The 21077-nt window shown below is 37.8% G+C and overlaps 2 protein-coding genes and 1 long non-coding RNA gene across 3 annotated transcripts in view; 2 read left to right on the forward strand and 1 right to left on the reverse strand.

The window, feature by feature from the left end:
• Positions 1-1968: 1968 nt before the first annotated feature.
• Positions 1969-8724, reverse strand: LOC136245461 (uncharacterized). The gene is made up of 3 exons (XR_010695867.1): positions 8629-8724; positions 8506-8583; positions 1969-2144 (listed from the first exon to the last, which is right to left on the reverse strand). It is a non-coding gene; the product is annotated as an uncharacterized lncRNA (long non-coding RNA).
• On the forward strand, positions 8717-17921 carry LOC136245460 (protein farnesyltransferase subunit beta-like). The gene is made up of 13 exons (XM_066036997.1): positions 8717-8849; positions 10763-10821; positions 10872-10944; positions 12815-12906; positions 12958-13104; positions 14489-14572; positions 14623-14747; positions 14801-14892; positions 16816-16948; positions 16999-17043; positions 17140-17209; positions 17629-17746; positions 17801-17921. The coding sequence occupies exons 1-13, from the start codon at positions 8763-8765 to the stop codon at positions 17909-17911; spliced, it is 1236 nt and encodes a 411-aa protein (XP_065893069.1). The 5' UTR covers positions 8717-8762; the 3' UTR covers positions 17912-17921.
• A 9-nt stretch (positions 17922-17930) lies between these two features.
• LOC136245216 (E3 ubiquitin-protein ligase TRIM45-like) overlaps positions 17931-21077 on the forward strand; it is a 10689-nt gene continuing 7542 nt past the window's right edge. Inside the window, exons 1-2 of the mRNA XM_066036712.1 lie at positions 17931-18301; positions 19548-21074. Of these exons, the coding sequence (XP_065892784.1) occupies positions 19576-21074 (1499 nt within the window). The 5' untranslated portion in view covers positions 17931-18301; positions 19548-19575. The remainder of the gene's footprint in view (positions 18302-19547; positions 21075-21077) is intronic.

Raw genomic sequence — 21077 nt, forward strand, 5'->3', positions numbered from 1 at the left:
TATGCTTTAACATATACGTAACTTGCATTTGCTTCATGGTACAGAAACGAAACAAAGATATTCTTACTCTCCACTATACAGGCATTCGTGACACCTAATATACTACAAAGTTATTATGAAGGGAAAATGAGGTTGGTTTTAGGGTAATGTTCTTTACTGTGAGAGTGCATGTGCTTTAAGAAGATTCCACTAGCTCTCCACAGTTTGCAGCTTCCAATTCCATTATAAAATGTCAAATCAGGGAAAGAGATATTATAGTGACCATGTCAAGTAGGTCCCAAACATAGCTAAGGTGTACTTCATGACCTCATTAATAAGACCACCTCATTATAGTGATCATGTCAAGTAGGTCCCAAACATAGCTAAGGTGTACTTCATGACCTCATTAATAAGACCACCTCATTATAATGACCACATCAAGTAGGTCCCAAACATAGCTAAGGTGTACTTCATGACCTCATTAATAAGACCACCTCATTATAATGACCACATCAAGTAGGTCCCAAACATAGCTAAGGTGTACTTCATGACACAACAAGACCTCCACAACTATCCAGCGCTACCCACAATAAACTACACAATCATAGCCCCACCCACCTGTCAAATGCAGTCATATGCCTCTTGAGTACCAAAGACGGCCAATGATAAAATGGCTGAATAGGTTGGTGCTAAGTGTGCCAACTACTCTGGACCTCCAACAAAGCCGCCATCTTGATGTTGGTGTAGTGACAAAAACCACACTACCCTAGTGAGGTGAGGGACTTGTGTACTACTCTATGACATTATCAACACAACTTGATGACATCATGTGATCCACGGGTGAATCCAATAAATCTAGTTAGCGATATGTAAGCCACAGGAAACTTGCATCCAAACACCATACATGTATCATATAGTATGATAATACTATATAGTAGGGACCACAAAGGTGTGGGCATGGCCCATGCAAAAACCCTAAAAACCAGCCTCACTTTTCCCTGACAGTAATGAAGTACTATTGGTTTGGAAAAACTAAGCCCAAGCAAGCCTTCACATCAACCCAGAATGCTTTCAACAAATTGGTATGAAATTTTAAAAGAAAATATTAAATGAAATGTTCTAGTGACTGATTGACTGAATGAGTAACTGAGTAATGATGCCTTCAGACAAGGGTAGCTCAATAATGGCTAAAGCTACAAGCTTGATTTTTTCACTGTTCGATGTCACTTCAGCCAGACATGTGCATGTGCTTTTTGGCATACCGCAGTATGTACAATGCATTCTTCATGGACTTACCTGTCTCCACCTTTTTGTCCTGTTCATCTTTGCTGACAGTGAAAAGTGTCGATTTGGCAGTAATATGTGATGGCTTCCCTTCCTAACGGAAATTGTCCATATTCTTCATAGTGGCTACTTTGACTGCAGAGATGCTTTTCAAACAGTTCTTGATTTGCAATGCTGTGTAATGGGTTGAACATAGCTGACAACGAAGTATAATGGATATTTCACTTTTCAGACGATAATTGATAGCTGGGGCATGTGGCGCCATTTCTTTCTTTTGATGCGGTATGCCTGGGTACACCAGTCATAATAATTTTTATTATACAAAAAGTTAACAAACAAGTACACAAAATTTGGAATTTTCAACTAGAGTAGTGACCATAACACATCAATGAAAAGTACTGAAACAAGCTGGAGTAGTGCACGATATTAAATCACAGTAAAACAATAAGAAGTGTTATATCCCTACTGTGCTCTTCCTTGTAGTATCTTGAGCACAGTAGGGATATATCACTTCTTATTGTTACCGTGATTTAATATCATGAACTACTCCAGCTTGTTTCAGTACTTTTTATCAATGTGCTATGGTCCCTACTCTAGTTGAAAATTTCAATTATTTGTGTACTTGTATACAATATATATGCCATACTGTAGGTCATGCATACAGCTAACTATAACATTTGACTTGTAGTATGATTTATTCTTTTTGATAAGAACAATCATACAAGCATACACATCTCATCAATATTACTGCTACAGTAATAGCCTGACAGGTGCATGGGTTTGTGATATGTACAGTATGCCACTGTAAGGTAAACTGACTTGAGGGTGAGTTACCATAGCAACACAGTTATCATGACGGTCCACAACAAACGGAATATCTCCTACAAGAGTAACAATAGAGATTTATTGTAAAGGTTTACCCTGAAGAATAGTTGTGTTGTCAAATATTAAAATTAATGGCTTAGCCATAAATGTACTCAGTGAATGAGATAACTAGAAATTTAGGCTAATAATGATTACACGTGAACACTGGCCTATGAGATGTACAGTAAACAGTTTGTAAATGACCCCTCGAGATGTCACAAAATAATACAGCACTGCATTAACAAGTTGATGTTGTGCTACTTCTAAAAACCAGGCGCCATGCAGCTAGCTAACTCATCTGGAATAACTATATACTACTATGAATTAACCAACTATGTATTACTACTTTACAATATGGTAGTTTGGGTTGTGCAATAATATTAGCTATTTCTCGTATTTCATGAAATATTCGTAATTCATTCAATTACGTTGCTATGCACTGCTAAGGAAGCGTTTGTTAAATAAACCGCTTTTACCAACATATTACGCACAAAACTATCTTCTAAACTGTTTTATAGTGTGACTAACGTGTTTTTTCCCACAAATTCTCTCGACAAAGCCTCAAAGCTGCTCTTCATTTTCGTTCGCGTACGTAAGGGATACGCCCCCTTTCAACTCGAAGCGATAGGCTATTCCTGGCAGTGTACGAGGCCTGCACCGTTGTTTTTCAGTTGCTAAATGCCTGAATACCTCAAGGGGAAGGTAGTCTGAGGAAAGTCACCACACCCGTATTTCAGTCCGCCGAAAAGAAACCACCTCAGAGCAAAGTTCACCTGTGCAGAAGTTCAATACAGACTTCATTTCACTTTTACTTCTTACGTAAAAGCTGCTTTCACCGTTATTAAACGATTTTGCTCACGTGGGTGCGTACGGACAAACATAGGTAGATAGGTAGATAGGTACACACACACACTTTTACGAAAACAATTTCAGTAAACCAGGCGCACGCCCACAGCCGGCCTTCGGCGGAGGCGTGCGCCTGGTTAAAAAAAAATATGTATATATAACAAAAGGAGGATAAGTTGGAATTCTAAGGAGAACAAAAAGTGGGAATGGAAACGATTACTCTAAATTGCTGATAAAGGTGATCATGGTTAAGTTTAACATTTTTAATTTGTATCATTCTGGACCAAACTACATACTCTAATACAGTGATCACAGTGTACTAAAATATCACAGTGTACTAGAAGGAAGTTTGGGCTTTCCTGACCAAAAAATTATCACTGAAACACCAGACTCGCTTTTCCTTAACAGCAGCTTAGCAGCATTGTTTAAAGGTCTATATCAAAACATTTTTGGGTATTGAAAATTCAGTTGTTTTTAATGCCGAGAGTGCTATTACAAATTTTAAAGGATACTGGTTTATCAATGAACGTTAATTGCTTTGTACAACTGAAGCTGTGAAAAAGTTTGCAGAGTTTGTGCATAAAACTCAGTGTGGGGGGTTTTGGTGTACAGGCATATTATATACAAAGCTCAGGATATGCTAAATGCTTATGCCACATTGTAATCAGTGTACAGGACCATTTTTAACTTGGCAGTTGGCACAGCAATTATTTTAGTAGACGAACCGAAAGAATGGCTACAAAACTTTTGTGGGAGTTTTCCTGTCTTTATAAAATCTGCTCTAAGGTTAGATGCTGTACTAACAGAATGTTCATATCATTAGGAATACAAATGTGATATCAACCCATCCAAAATAGCTTATAGCTGTAAAAAACTGCGTGTCCAAGTAAAGCAGAGTTAACTGCCACATATTGTAGTGCGGCCATGTGTGAGGTATGTAAGTTGTAAATATTAATCAGATAATACAATATTATTGTTAAAGTATTAATGAGAACTATGTGATGCTGCTAGTTTTAAGTCATGTGAGCATTTTCATATATGCCACTCAAATTTGATTCTCAATAAAGCAGAGTGTATAGATTATCTGATAGCAATAAATATAGTATGTTCACATTGAGCTGAATCCTCAAAAACATTTAATAACTCATGGATGCAATTACACACGATCTTGAAATTTGGCTCATTTGTAGTACTGCTTGACCCACTAAAAATATTTTAAAATCTTGTTGTTCGAATGTTTGACATAATATTTACGGCCAATCAAAATTTTCACAATACATTTCCTATGGGGAAGCTATATAAGTACAGTGTCCATTACAGCCCTTTCCCGAACTTGTAATGGAGGCAAACTGTACGTGTCTGTTGTTGACACCTTTGCTGTTACCAATAATCATCTGGTTGGCTGAAATGTTAACTCTGTTGAGAAATAATCCACTTTTAATTTTTAGTTGTTTTTCAGGATTCAGCTCAACATGAACATACTATAGTTTGAGTTAGGCCGCCTTTCCTTTGTTCATAGCATTGCCGTATACAGGAATAGTGGCCAAACTCAAAACTATTGCTATCAGAGAATCTATACACATTGCTTTATTGAGAATCAAATTTGAGTGGCATTTATGAAGATGCCCACACTTTTAAAAACCTGCAGTATCACATAGTTCTCATTAATACTTTAACAATAATATTGCATAATCTGATGACAACTTACATACCTCACACATGGCCACACTATGATACCATAACTTTTTGTCGCAGTTAACCTTTACTTGGATGCACACTTTTTTTGCATGGGATTTCAAACCTTTTTGTTAGAATAAGCATACTTTCAGTGTTGAAACAGTAGGTGGATTTCTATGGTTTGACAGAGGCCCATTTTAAATTTAGATTACAGTGACAGAACATTAAAATACAACTGTAAATGTAGTGCCATGCAACTGCAGTCAACTAACATCCATTTTAACTATTAAACCCTTGGTAACACTTTACCTTTCATCTCGCACTGCATTAAAATAATTAAGATACTCTAATAGAACAGTCACAAAACAGCTCTAACACAGCAATCAAAGTTACAGCATAGTTACAACTTCTGCCTAGCATTGCATTGCGTAGTTAAATTGCTAGCTACTTACAGACTTTACAATATAAAAAATACAGCACTTGTACAAACGTGACTGTTCTATTAGAGTGATTGACTGCTTTATTAGAGTATCTTGATCTACACTAATTCAAGTGGAGAAACCAAGCCTATGTCCATACAAGCTCTTGTGAAACGAGAATGGTAGAGAAATGGCAAGTATGTCCAGTGACAATAGAGGGGTGTAATTACGTCCTATTGCCTTTAAAATATATATACTATTAAATAAATGTACCAGAATATGCTGTGATTATAGATAATACACATTAGGGATGTCTATTATCTATGCTGTGATCTTTGCGATAATCTTAAGGCTGTTGTCTTGTCACCTGATGGTTGCCTTGTTGTGTTGAAGAGATTTAGTGCCACTGAGACACAATTGGTGAGTTTAACTATACATGTATTTGTGTTGTAAAACTTAATTGTAAAAAGCTTAATTAGTGCATACCATCATAACATGTATTCTGCACAGGGAGTCTCTATCATGGTAGTATACAATTATTGGACATTGGACCAGGGTAAAAATTTAATTGCTATATTTGGAGGTTGTCTCCGAGATGACTTTGTAGAATACATATATCCCAGTACCTTGATAATTAATCCTTCACTAATAGTACAGTGAAAACTGGTCATTATCGTGGGGACAAATGTAAACATTGATTTTCAGATTCCATATGCTCTAAGCTTTCCAAAAATGTATAGGTTTGCTAATCCCCATAAACTTTGTGAGCGAAAGTGTATTTTTTTGACATAGTGAACCTGACTAAACATTGAGATGATGAATTAACAATGAAAACTTTCACAATAACAAGCGTAACTTGTACTAGTAATAGCATGGGTAGTAGTGAAGATAAATACCACGAGTGTTGCATTGAAATTTCCATTTTCAATGCAACAAGAGTGGTATTTATCACAAATTTCATTGCTATATCCATTATGCATGCTGTGTATTAGCGTTGTTATGTACGCAATTTGTCACTATGTACTAAACACACATCAATACTAACTGGCACTATATTGTTAACATAAATTCTAGCCAATGAAATTGCAATTACAACTTTTTCACTGCTACCAGTGAAATACGGGATAAATTTCATTGCTACTATTGAGACTTTTGTATGGGCAGTGAAACAGGTATGGTATTATATTTGAGTATAGTGATCATAATAATAAAAGGCAATGAAATGAGGGAGGTCATCTACACCTGTTGTTCACTAGTATAGCTGCAGGTATAGATGACTTCACTTGTTTCATCACTTTTTATTGTTATGATGACTACTCAAATATAAAATTTTAATTTTCCATACACTTGTTGTTACTTCTTTTGTAACATAATTTATGACTGGTGAACAACCAACACATACAGGAAAGCATGGCACTGGCCAGACATAATAAAAAATCAGTTGAGTAAATTGAGTGAATGCATCCTATTATTACTTTCTAAAACTGATGTGGCCAATCTACTTTGTTTTCAGCTATGCTCCACCCATTGTACAGCATTACAAACAAAGAACAGTACAAGAAGCACCTCTGTAATCAATGCAGTCACAATATTGAAATAATGGATGATCTTTGTGATAGCAGGCTGCACTGAAGCTATCTCATGTTACTACACCTATGTGGTAGGGGAGAAAGAAATGGAACACAAAGGAGGACAAAAGTAAGTCCATGATCTATGTACTGTACTGACTGTAGCTGCTGCGATTGGCAAAAAGGCATAGCTCAAATGTTGAACAGTGAAGAAATCAAGTCCATGGCCATAACCATAGTTGATTTATGCTTGGCTGCAGGCATCAGTCACCAGTGAGCAGAAAATAGATAATTCTACAGAATTGTTTGGAAGGGTTTTGGGGTCAGGATATTCTACCTAACCAATACTGCTAAGCTGTCAGGATTGAAAAATGAAACTGGTTGTAGGGTGATACATTTCACCAGAAAAGCTCAAACCTTCATGAACCCTAATATACATATATTAAAAATTATGAATTTAAAAATGAAGTAGGAATCCAAGCGATAAAAAGTAGTGAAACAAGAGATGAACGATGGTAGCTATTACAGCATAGCTTGGTGGGAAATCCCTATTTTGGCATGGTGTAACAATTATTTTGTGTTCAATGCCAAAGTAGGAATTTCCCACCAAGCTATGCTGTAATAGCTAGCATCGTTCATCTCTTGTTTCACTATTTTTTATTGCTTGGATCCCTACTTCATTTTTAAATTCATAATTTTTAATATACTAGTTTATTTAGATTTTTGTTAAGGCACACAGCTAGCTATAAACATGTGACTGTTCTATTAGGGTGACTGCTGTATTAGAGTATCTCAAGTCAGCCTGCAAAGATGTGCGCTTGCCCAAAAAGGGGCGTGATTTCGATTGATTATTAGAGTATCTCGAGTCAGCCTTCCAACTTGAAGGTGTGTGGTCACCGAAATACAGCTAGCGTAAAAGGAGTGTGTCATTGTGGTTGTGGTTTCAATCGATAGATCGATAATGCGTAGAATGAAGAATGGGTGTGATCTTGTGACCTATCGTGAAAGCTATCTAGTACTGGTACCTTGATCCGTACAGTAGCCTCCATCATAGATTATATCAGTAAGGAATATATAATCTGTGTCTCTGTACAGTAGCACAGTAGTGTAGTCTAAGCGCCTTAAATAATCTTGTGGTATCTATTATGGTGCTTAAAGAAAGTGTTGGTATGGAAAATTAATGCCTTGATATGGTTTCATTGGATGAAGAAGAAGACAAGCAGCCTGATTGAAGATAAGAGAAAAGACAAGACGCAGAGGACACACACTCATCGGAACCCCAAAAGGCACATCCCACTGGTGAGTTTGTTATTGTGGCATAAAATGGTGGCCGTACACTGCTTCATTTGGCCTCTAGGCTTGCGACTGTGGTCAGTCAGTCAGGCAGTCAGTCTAAAATTCAAGTTTTTGCGATTTTAAAATTTCTGTATCCGGCCACCTGTATGCGTTTTGTTGTATTTAATGCTGTTTTATGTATTATATGGACTAGTACTATTCTGTAAAGGTGATTTTAGTCTTGTAAGATATCTCTAGGATGATTATTAAGGGCAGAATTTTGAGCAGCGTGCAAAAATTTCACCTGGATTCTTACTTAAACGGTATGCTACTTAAACGGTACGACCGTACTGTTTGATATTATAATGACCAAATTCATGTGGTGAGATCTGACACATAAAATCAACAATCGGCGGCCTAAAGAACCCTCTTTAACTTGTGGATTGCAAACCATAGCTATGATAACTGTTTAAATTCAGTTTATTAATATACCATTATTATACAACACCCTGTACAGGCTTATGCCTTTTGTGTGACCCGTTATTGACAAAAATTGATACTAAATAAATAAAATTAACTGTGTGTATACTCACACACATATCGAAATCTACAAGCAGGTTACAGGGGATCACGTGAGGAAGTTCTCCGAGCTTTTATTTTCTCAAATCCTGCTGATTATGTCACGTAACATGTACGGATTACTCGCCAGGACTTACCGAAAAGTTTTCGCTGACCAACAACCTGGTTTACAAGAATGCAGTCACACGCGCGAAAATAAAAAAATTGTGTGCAAGGCAACGCGCCATGTTCTTAGGCGCATCTGGAATTTTATACAAGCGATCTTTATTTCATGTCGTCGTGTAATCAGTCGACAGGAGCAGAACTAGACGAAGAATATGACGAAAATGATCCACCAACCGTCACCACTATAGAACAAGTGAGTATTGGGAGTGTTATGCATTTATAATGATGTCAGCTATGCCCGATTCGAGGTTAACATTTCTCGGTGTGTGACTGCTGCTATTGTTTCCTTGAACAAGATGCTTTTTGTACCGCTGATCCAGTACACCCAGCTGAAAACTTTGGGGGTAGGCTGTAATATGTTTTACAAAACACTTGTCCACTTGCTCAGTGAGAAGTAGAGCTTCCATTATCAGGGGTTAATCTAGGGGGGGGCGGGGGGGGGCACAGGCCCCCTCTGGGTTAGCTATTGCCCCCCCTAGGTTTATACCTAAAGCCTTGAGAAATGGAAAGGTTTAATTGATCCCAAAGTTGTATAATCCAATGGTCAATATTCAATGGCATCACAGTAAAATTTCACCAAAATTGAGTATATTTACACCTAAATTTTCAAAATTTTCCTGGGGGAGCATGCCCCCAGACCCCCCTAGAATCCGAAGCGACTTACTTCGCCCCCTCTAGGTTAATATTCTGGGTTGAGCCCTGATTATTCTGTGGTTGTGGGCTAGCTCCGTTCATAATCCAAGCGTTCCTGTGGGCCTCTAGGTCAACTCGTCCTGAGCACACAAATTTTGCAGATGGATGGAGAAATTCTATTATCCCATAACCTTTTGTTATTACACAAGTTGAAGAACGCTACCTACGTAAGGTTTGTGTAGTAGCTTTTATAAGTGTTTCTCTAAATATATGGTATCTGGACAACACTCACATGGTTTCTAGTAATTTACAGTAATAATAAAATTGTCTGGCTCACATTATACACACTTATTTAGTTTGAACACCATGGCGTTACACTACAACGTTTATTACCTTAATTCTAAAAATTGATGTGGTGACTATTTGAATTTTACTACCATTTGATGCTCAAAAACAATATTGCAGCCGTTATTTTCAAAATTGATCATTGTACCACTCGAGTGTGGCTACTATTAAAGGTGCGGCATTTAACCAAATAAATATGATATGTGTCATACACCATCAGTGTTGCAAAAAAAAGTACCTAGTAATATAATTTATTACTTTTGTAAGATGTCTAATTAAAATGATTAGAAACCAGCTACCTTGTCTTCTTCCAACTGTATCTTGTTCTAGTTACTGTGTTAGCTGTGTTAGCTGTGTTAGCTGTGTTAGCTGTGTTCTGTCAATACTTCCAATCTGCCCTAAAGGTCACATACACAATGTAATTAGTTTAATAATACTCTCTTATTAGAATAGTGTCATTGATGGCTATATGTAATGGCTGTAGAAAGGGTTGTAGGTTGTGAGTATGTAGTGTACTATGTTAGAAGGTGATCTGTTGTAGTCAGAAGACAAGTTATTACTTCGTTTCTCTCCAAAGATTATTACAGTTCCATGTTAAAGTAACAACCCGACCATTACACATTATTGCCCCATGAAAAGTAACGTGTTATATTACTATTTGCTGAAAAGAGTAACTTATGTAATGTGTTACCCTCAACACTATAATATTCTTATTTACCTTGTCACTGTGTTGTAGTGTCTTTGTGTCACTTGTTCCCATGTGTTGTTAGTGAAGGAGTAATAATTGCTATGATGTGTAGTGAACATGTTGTGTTCAGTATTATCACATGTAGAGTATAGTGGTGCTACATTTTTCAGTTAGTAGAAATTATCTTCAGTTGGTAGTATCTCAGTTAGTATGTTGATTACACACATCCTATCAGCTCTTGCTAGTACAGTAAGAATAGTACCATGTAGTACTTGAGCAATGTTTTAACTTGAAAGTGTGCTGTTTGTTTGAAGGGCTTTTGGAGAATATAGTAGCACTGTGTTAGCTGCCTTAGTGATGCTACTTTTATAATGAACTCATAACATGATTTGTTGTTCACTGTCAGTACACATTGTATACTATACCTGTCTACCTCACAGGCTAGGGTGGAGGCCAGTGTGAAACAGTTATTTCAAGCATGTGACCGGTTGCCTTCAAGGTAATGATAACATGCATCATGTGATCCCCTATGACATTACTACTCGATAGACCTGGCTTGTTGAAGGACAGACATTTGGAGTATCTGAAGAATGGACTGAACCACCTCAATGTACACTTTGAGGTAACCCATGTAATGTGGTGTATGAGTACCACATAGGTACCAACCATAGCTATGGGTAGGTGTGACCTGCTAGCACGGCATGTATGACTGTTTGTCCTTTCACTAACAACTACAGCCTACACAAGAAGTTCTTGTGTGTTAACAAATAGTTATGTGCAGTAATTGTAGTTTGAAGTTCAAAAATGAATCGATTTGATTGGTTGAAATGTTGTGCACATGATTTTGCTTGTTAGTATCGCGCAAGAACTATAAGAACCTCTACATACTACATCAACCATTTGGCTTCAGAAAATGGCACAGGATAATAATGACATCTGATCTTACAATAACAAACCTCACAACTACCATACCTAGCCACACTGCAACAATATGGCTGCATGTGAGACCACACCATGTTACAAGTAGACATAGACAGATTGCATATTTAAGTAGCAGTACAGTATTAAGATAAATACCTCGGTATCACTAAATACCTACAATTACACTTACAACTGGAGGTGTGCGATAGCAAAATTTTCACAAGATGATCGATAGTAATGAAAATGTCACTATAATGATATGTATCACGATAGTATCTAAATGACAGATCAGTAGTTAGCTGCTTGTACAATTGAGAATTTTGTGAACAAACTTGCTAATTTATACATTGTTTACACCTAAACATTGCTCCTTTCTTGTGAAAAGGCAAAATATAGAATATGGTTCATAATACAACTACTTAGTAGTCATTTAGAAGTGTTACATCCATCATGATAGTGTAGAGGCTAAATATCACGATACAATTTGAAAATTAATATCACAATACTCGATATATTTTTTTACTATTGCCCAGCTCTACTTACAACCCAGAGGAGGTTGGATGCGTTCACGCGAGCTGTACCTTAATTGCATTCTTTGATTTGGTATTTCACATGATTGTCAATAGTCGCACTACAAAACTGAAAAACGGTGGGGATCGTTAGATATTCAGATTGTCCTTCATGTAAGCTTCAAGGCAATGTGCTTTGTTTTGTAATCAGTGCTTGAATTCCGGGTGAAAATAATACCTTGCGGTTTGGTGTACACTACTTCACCAGTCTTCACGTACGTATTCTATAACAAAACATGAGATGATTCAGTGAGTTACTGTGAGATCACATGTATTAACCTCCTCAACAAAAAAGAATTTTGTGTAATTTGTTTTAGTGGCACTTAAAGTGCATCCAACCTCCTCTGCTTACAACCCAGTGAACCAGCACTGGGACACCTGTGCACTACTCAGGTGCTAGGAGTCAGCACAGGAAAATATTCCTGGGGCGGGACTAGTAACCCACAGGAGGCTGTACCATACCTAAGAGGTAAAGGTGTGGCCACTTGACATCCCTACACTTGCTATGTGAGGCATGGACAGTTGGCATTTGCTTCTCCAGGTATCCATTGATATTACAGCTGGGTGGGTTAGGCCTCGTCCAGTGGTCATTTCAGTTGTCTTTTGTGTACACGTAATATTTTAATATTTGGTATTTACAAAACATTGTACTTACCTCACCTGTGTGTTATGATAATCACCTGGTCATGTACAGTTTCATGTTAGGGTACATGAAAACTTACTAATTTCATAAGCATTGAAATCTTTGTTGGGCAGTAAGGTAAAGCCTGAGAACTATTTCTACTAAAATAGAATTTTTCAGTTAGTCACTTTGTTAACAATTTCAAGCTCCTAGTTGACTTCATCAACAAATATTCAAATTTTGTGTTAAATGGAATAATTTCATGCCGACCAAATAGTCGAATTACTGAATAATCGTTTCTACAAACCAAATCTTAAAGCTGTCTTTATCTTGTGTATGCTTGTTTCCTGCTACCTACAATATTTTATATTCATGTGTAGTGTTTGGATGCAAGTCGCCCATGGCTTATATATTGGATGCTCCACTCACTAGATTTACTGGATTCACCGGTGGATCACATGATGTCATCAAGGTGTGTTGATGGTGTCATAGAGTGTTACACACATGACCCCCACCCCACTAGGGTGGTGCAGTTTTTGTCACGATGTCAACATGAAGATGGTGGCTTTGCTGGAGGTCCAGGGCAGTTGTCACATTTAGCACCAACCTATTCAGCCATTTTATCACTGGCCGTCCTTGGTACTCAAGAGGCATATGACTGCATTGACAGGTGGGTGGGGCTATGTGCCAGGAGGGTAGGACATGATGTCATTGCGCATATGATTTTTGTGTGGTATAATTGAATTCCAATGATAACAAGAATTCAAAAATAGTGAGGATGACCTCACTAATAAGACCACCTCATTATAGTGACTGAGTCAATCAGATCCAAACATAGCTAAGGTGTACTTCATGATGGTGGCCTTATTAATGATGTCATGAAGTACACCTTAACTATGTTTGGGACCTACTTGACATTTATTTATTAAGGCTTTACAGCACAAGTGCTGAGGTCTGTAGGACACCTGGTCCTACAGCCTGTTTAAAGTTGTTACATAAAGTGTGTTTGAAAAGGTGGAGAAAGGAGAAAAAATCCATGACTGGACCTAGGCAGCCATACATGGCCACTATAATGAGGTGGTCTTAATAATGAGGTCTCATTATAGTGACCATGTTGAGTAGGTCCCAAACATAGCTAAGATGTACTCAACTACCTAGCTCCACCCACAGTAAACTTGATGTTACAATAATTGCGTAACGTGTGTGTACTGTACATTTTAGCATAGTGTACAGCTCTAGTAAATGCCTGTCTCGATTATAAGCCGGGGGGTTTTGAGTAACTTTGGAAAATAAATGCCTGGTCTCAAATAGAGGCCCCAGGGTATTGCTTGAGTCTACTGTTAATGGCTTTAATTGTTTTCCTTGTTCCTGGTGCTTCTTCATACTTGAGTTTAGAGGACGAAGCTACTTGAGTAATCACGTGAGTAGTCCGGGCAAGTCCGCATGCATGCAAATATGTATCATCTCTATGATACAACTATTTTCCAGCCCGGGTTTTTATACGAGGAAATACGTTATTTATGTTGGGACTTACTTGACATGGTCACTATAATGAGGTGGTCTTATTAATGAGGTCATGAAGTACACCTTAGCTATGTTTCGGATCGACTTGACATGGTCACTATAATGAGGTGGTCATGTTCAGTGGACCTTTAAGAGTACGTTGTTGAGTGTCACACTCTGTACCAACACAAGGGGAGTACTTTCCTCTATACACGACACGTGTCCATTATACACTCTTGATAATTGTCATGTCAAGTATGTACTGTACATGTAGCTCCCATAGAAAGCTATGGGGTGTAGTCTGTTTGTATTCTTCTCTAAGAATTTGTTTGTGTACTGACTACTAAACATATATACATATAGAGACCTGTACTACATTATACAATGTATGGGGTTTATTTGGTGAAGAACCTATAAGGCTAGCTCACCTGATTCTTTGGCCTAACATGTACATTTTGTTTATGTTGATGTCTAACTTTCCCAAACACCATATCTGCTACATGTATACAAGCTGATGTGTGAGGTTTGATCGTAGTTTAATAATTTTACAGGCCAGCACTTCAAAGATTTCTAATCAGATTGCACCAATCAGATGGCAGTTTTATCATGCATGACGATGGAGAGGTTGATGTCAGGTGACACCTTGTACTTGTTTATCATGTAATAATGTCATACTGATAATTAGAGGAGCATACCTGGCAGCTGTAGCAGCATCTCTCAGTAACATTTCAGTACCGATCATGTTTGAGAAGACTGCTGAATGGGTGGCTTCTTGTCAGACATATGAGGGAGGGTTTGCTGCTGTACCAGGTAGGTTAGACCACATGACATGTGTTGATGTCATCAGGGATCACATGATCCAGGTACAGAAGCACACGGTGGATACACATTTTGTGGGTTTGCTGCACTAGTGTTGCTAGGGAAACCACACTTGTGTGACATGAACAAGTTAATGGTGAGCTGGTAATGATATTGTGTACTGTATAATGGGTTAGTTCTGAAGGGAACTTTTGCAAATTTAAATTGCAACTATAAATTTGTGTCCTACGTATTTTGTCTGTAAAATTTTTGTGTCTACAGAGATATTGGTTACCAAAATTTCTCTAAACTTAAAATATTGAGAAATAGCCCATTTTGTACCAACACTCTGGGAATTAGATGTATATACCAGTGGAAAATGATAACCATTCAGGCAGCACCATTACATGTACATGGAGTACCTCATTGTGGTTCCTACATAATGCCATCCCCAACTGATCTGTTGTACACTGTTGCTATCATCGGAGAGAAGAAACTCTCCATTTATCCCCAATATGTGTGTTGGTCACCACTAGATCACTACCCTAGCCATAGTAAAGTTGGCCTAATAGAAAGTTAATCCCTTAACATTTCACTTCCTGTGACATTTTGGGACTTGTCTAGACCAAACATTTTTGGTCATAGGTAATGTTGGGAAGTTGTACTGTATGTATTATGGCTTTGTTAAAGTATGTTACTAGACTTGGTGGGGATTTTGAAATGAAATTACATTGAGTAGGTGTAGGCAAATCTCTTCTAGACTCTTCTTTTGTACAACATTTAATACAATACTATGTAGTGTGTATATCTGTGTACTGAAGTCTCTATATTGAATACTTTGGTACCAAGGAGTTAAACCCATTTATGATATATGCATGTGTGTATATAGGTAGCCAGATCTGCTGGTACTAAAATATTTGTCCATTTTATGGAGGTTATTTATCTGTAGAGTGTTAGTTAAGTGACGCATATGTTCCACTGTATAATTAATGTTATGTTCAACAGTTTATTATGCAATTCTGAAACTTGAAAGGTTTGGTAGGAACATTTCTCTTATACACGCATTCATGTGTACATTTGTGTGTCCACCGTTTGCTCAAACAGCTGGGCAGAAGTGTTCATTATTATAAGACCTGTGAGTGAAAACCAGCCGTTCTCGCAAAAAATCTATTTTGCAATAATGGGTAAAAATACACGTGCTATTTACAACATTTATGTTATGTTTTAATCTTTGTTATGCGCTGAAACAAAGTTGAAATCAGTAAAACCTATACACCGTCAGATTCGCCTTTTCATGGAGAGTAAGAAAAGCTTTGTTTCATTTCATACAGCATAAGGTATGTGAGTTATGGGTGCTTATTTACAATGCTGTAGAAATAAAGTTTACCGTCGTGATATTTCATTGTTGGAAACAAGTGCCTGTAATTTGTTTGCCATATTGTTGCTGTACAAATCATTTATTCCTATTCCAACTACCTACCAGTATAACTCCACAAGACTTTTTATTATATAAGTCTGTAACTTTGGCTGTCCACTGCTTTGTCACTATAACAGAGAAGCAATAAAATGGAATTTGAAGAATGTGCAAAAACAACCGAGTTTTTTCTAAGCTGGTCACATATTGTGTCCCCCATGTAACATTATGGAATATAAGATATAACTCAAAACACACATGGTCATCCTATACCTTCGTGCGCACGAGGGTATTGACAATAGAGTCATTATATGTTCTGTTTGTCACCACTTAATAATTGATCACTTGTGTGTTTGTCACCCTGCACGCACATGTGGGGGCTACAGGTGTGCTTGTCTGTGTGTCTATCTACATGTGTGTACTGTAGTTGAGTCAAATAGAGTCTTAATATGTACTATACAGTCCCCCACAAAGTGAGGGGAAGAGTTCTGCTATTCCCAGAATACACAGGCATTAGCTCTACTTCCCAAAACTCAACAGAAGTCAGACAAGTTGTCTGAGAGGTTTATAGGTGTACCCATGGCTTCTGTCTTCCATTTGCATGTGGTTATGGCTTCTTAATCACTGCTTTATCAAAAATGTGACTACTTTAATCTGCTACCATAGAAATGGGTCACTCAACGTCAGATGAGTTGTGAGGGTGGATTTCAAGGAAGAAGCAATAAGTTGGTTGATGGTTGCTACTCGTTCTGGCAGGGAGGATTATTCCCTCTACTACAGCCCATACTACAACAACATGGTAAACACAAATGGTCACTTGTTGTGTGTTAACAAAATATGTGTTGTTAGGTGATCCTGGAATGTGTGACCAAGATGTGTGGCTGTTTAATAGAGGTGAGTTTAAACTGTAGTGTAAACCACAGTACTGTAATAATGGCCACATCTGATAAAGTGTGAACTTATAACTTGTGTTGTAATAACATTCCTCAGATGCTCTAGTCAAGTACATCTTATGTTGTTGTCAGAACCCGATGGGTGGTCTTGTTGACAAGCCAGGAAGGTGAGGTAACCAGTGCTACCCTTTAACTGTATATTTACGGGTCTGCATACCACAAGTTTGTTATGTTAAAATTAGTTTCATGGCTACATATTTTATTCCTAAATACTATATTCAGGAGGTTAATAAACTGTAACTATGTAAAGAATGAAGAAATCAAATATTGTAGTACTTGCTGTGCAGCACTTGCTGTACAGTTTGTGAATGTGTGGAAGATCTAGTTAAATGTCTAGTATTAGTGTCTCACTTGTATGATAAAGATCTTGCATGATAAGGTTACCATAATGTAATTATTTTCTGACATTTTTATTTCAATTCCTTTGACAATAGGAGCCCTTGTGGTGGGTATCCCATGACACACTCAATGGAATTCCACTTCTTGTTTCTGTTGCTATTGTGTTGTATATGGTCATTGTTGTTAGGTCTAGAGACTTCTACCACACTTGTTACTGTCTCAGTGGACTATCAATATGTCAACATTGTCAGGGTGGACACTCCATTAGTATCGGACATGACTATGATGGTGACGCCATTACACTGGTAAATGTTACTAGGGTGTTGTGTGTGTTATTGTTGTTGTTGTTGTTAATACAGAAACCAACACATCCAGTTTACAACATTTGGACAGAGAGGGCTGAGGATACTATGGAGTATTTTAGTAAACTAGCACAGCCGACCATTGTATCAACTGCTGAAGATCATTAGTAGTTGTAGATATCACAATTTCACTTAATTTTTAACAACATGAAAAGTTATGTTGTAACTGTGTAATTATCATGAAATCAGATCTACCACAAAGTAAAACTGTAATAGTGCTTGCACTTTAGGCAAGCATCCCCTCAACTGATTTGTTATACAGGGGCGCGCGCTGGGATTGGTCGATCTGGTGTATTAAAATGACGTACTCAACGAAAGTACCTTATTTACTCGTTAGGTGGTTACAGCGAGGGACGTTAACTGGCCACAAGCGCACTGGATATCAACTTACAGGAGGACTGACGGAATAAACACTTGCCTTTATAACGAAGACCAGACGATCTATTAGAAGGAATAAACACTTGCCTTTATAACGAAGACCAGACGATCTATCAGAAGGTATTAACCGAGGTTTTTAGTGCAGTGTATTGATTGCTGGCGGTATACTTATCACGTTATTCCATGGCCATTCAGTGTCACCGTGTGTTAGCTACATAAAATGTACTGGCTAAACACTAGCATAATAATTATTCTAATGATTGTAGGGCATGGCTAGACTGTAGCTAACTCATGTAGCCTGTAAAAAGTGTGGTCCGGCTAAATAAGTGTGCTAGTTACAAGCAGCCAGTAGCTACCACATCTTTAAATTTATTTTTTATGGGCATCATGAATTAATCTATTATTGTTTGTAGGAAGAGCAAGAAAATCAATTTGTACAGTGATTATATTGAAAATAAACTACAGATGCTTACATTTGCAGCCATGCATAACTTCATTTGCATTAGTCTTAAAATGTTTACCATAGATTGACTAATCAATGAAGGTATGATGTTATCCCTGTATAGTCACTGGCACATACAAGTATGAAGGAAGTTATATTGAAAAAAAATGACAATAGTCTTGATTACGTCTACCGCATTGTAAATGAACACACACGACATGCACACTGTTGGGGCTATGGAATGAAACAAAGATTTTTCGAACTGTCCATGAGTGAACAAATAGGACAGCTAGTGTATAAGTTTAATTGATTTGAGACTTGCTTCCATTAATTAAACTTGCATAGTTTTTGCTTTGTAGCATGCATAATTTTATTTTTTAAATTTATTTTTACTCAAAACACATACTTGTGTGAACTAGACAGGTATTTGCTGTGATGGTCACATTTAGTAGTGACCTTCACTAGTTTGTTTTTACTGTACTGGATTAGAAAAAGTATGTTGGCCAAAATAAAAGATGAAAAATATGGACGACCCAGTCCTGATATATAGACCAATTTTATGCACCTAGTGTATCATAATGGTTGAGGGATCTGACACTTGGTGAAGTCTTGTACACCATTCCAAGTTTTGTTAGTATAATAAGTAGCTAATAATCTGATTCCTAAGGTCTAAAGATTCCACATAGCTAGTTAATCAGGGAAACACGTGCTCAGGGACTTTTTAGGCACTTTACAAAATGACACCTTGGAAGGTTTCTCCACTAATTATAAGTTTAGATGATTAAAATTCCTCTAGTGCTGATGGTTTGTTATGATCCTAGTGCTTTACTCTTGCTAGTATCCACCATCATACCCAGTCTCCAGTTGGATGTATTCTGTTGCTGAAAATCTATAAATATAATTATATAGTGGATATTTTATTAGCATTCTACTGATCTTTACACATCTGATAATGATGGCAGCCAAAGAAGTAAAGAAAGCGACTGACAACCTCACCTGTCCAGTATGTTATCAACTGTTCAAGAATCCCAAATATCTACCATGTCATCATTCCTACTGTGAGGAGTGTCTAAAGAAGATGCAGGTAGAGTCCAAGGTCACATGCCCTGAGTGCAGGAATGAAGCGATAGTTCCCCCAGGAGGAGTGAAGGACTTCGATAATAACTTCTTCATCACTCGAATGATGGACGACTTTGTGTTACATCGTAAAATAGAAGGCGAGGAAGAAGTGAAGTGTGATGAATGCACGGCAGAGGACCCAGTGGAGGCGTACTGTCCAGACTGCAATTCATTCTTGTGCAGTGTGTGCAATGCATACCACAGGCGTAGTACTAGGTCTCAGGGTCATGACATTGTTCCACTAAAAGAACTAAAATCAAAGAAAAATGCTCAACCAAAAGCAAAGGTTCCAGTGTGCAAAGACCATGACATTGATTTGTTGTTTTACTGTGAGACCTGTAAACAACTTCTTTGCTTGTACTGCACTGTGAAGGACCATGTTGGCCATAATCATGACACTGTTAGAAAGATGGCCATGAAGCCAAGACAAAAAATGAAGGAGGTCACAGCTCCATTAGAAGGCATGATTAAGAGTCTCTCAGAAGCTCGTGATAATGTTGATAAGGAGGGAAAGAGCATTAGAAAACTAGGAGATAGGGTGGACAAGATGATTGATCAGTTTTATAATGGGCTATTACAAAAGATGATGGAACAAAAAGAGCAGCTAAAGCAGCAGCTGCATGAGATAGTGACACAGAAAGAGAAAGCAGTGACATTACAATTAGAGACAGTAGAGCTTGCACAAGCAGAAGTAGTGAGTATGAAGGAACTGAAAGACAGTGTGGAGAATAGCTCTGACCAAGAAGCATTGCTTGTTCAGGACCAAGTGATTGAGCGCATGCAACGACTAACAGCAAAGTTCAAACAACTGAATACAAAACCTGTACAACTAGCCACAATGGATCTTGTCCCTATCAAAGAACCATTTCCACAATTTTCCACGCTGTGCTCAACAGCTACACCAGATCCTCACAATTGTGAAGTAGCAAATCTTCCTGGGTACACATTTGTTGGTAAGAAGACAGTTTTCACTGTCATCACAAGAGATGATAATGGACACCATTGCTCCAAAGGAGGTAGCAGAGTAAGTGTTCATTTAGAAGGAACCCGACTTGAAGACTCAGTGCATATAAGAGACAATCATGATGGCAGCTATACAGCTAAGTTTCTAGCCCAGGAAACCGGAGAGGTGAAAGTTTCAGTGTTTGTAGACGGACAAGAGATCGACCAAAGTCCATATTTGGTAGCCATAAGAAAAATACCATCATCAATAAATGCCAAGCCATGTAAGGTAATTGACAATGGCAGTAACATGGATGAACCTTGGGGAATAGCATTTAACAAAGATGGCTCATGGGCCGCAGCGGACTGGTCCAACCACTGCGTCTACCTGTT

Source organism: Dysidea avara, chromosome 15 (assembly GCF_963678975.1).
Source record: "Dysidea avara chromosome 15, odDysAvar1.4, whole genome shotgun sequence".
NCBI lineage: Eukaryota > Metazoa > Porifera > Demospongiae > Dictyoceratida > Dysideidae > Dysidea > Dysidea avara.

What these genes read in the sequence shown, in the direction of transcription:
- LOC136245460 (XM_066036997.1), top strand. Translation starts at nt 8,763, where the DNA reads ATGTCGTCGTGTAATCAGTCGACAGGAGCAGAACTAGACGAAGAATAT. An exon ending in GATGGAGAGGTTGATGTCAG is followed by an intron (nt 14,573 to 14,622) that starts GTGACACCTTGT and finishes ACTGATAATTAG; the next exon opens with AGGAGCATACCTGGCAGCTG. An exon ending in GTGACATGAACAAGTTAATG is followed by an intron (nt 14,893 to 16,815) that starts GTGAGCTGGTAA and finishes CTGCTACCATAG; the next exon opens with AAATGGGTCACTCAACGTCA.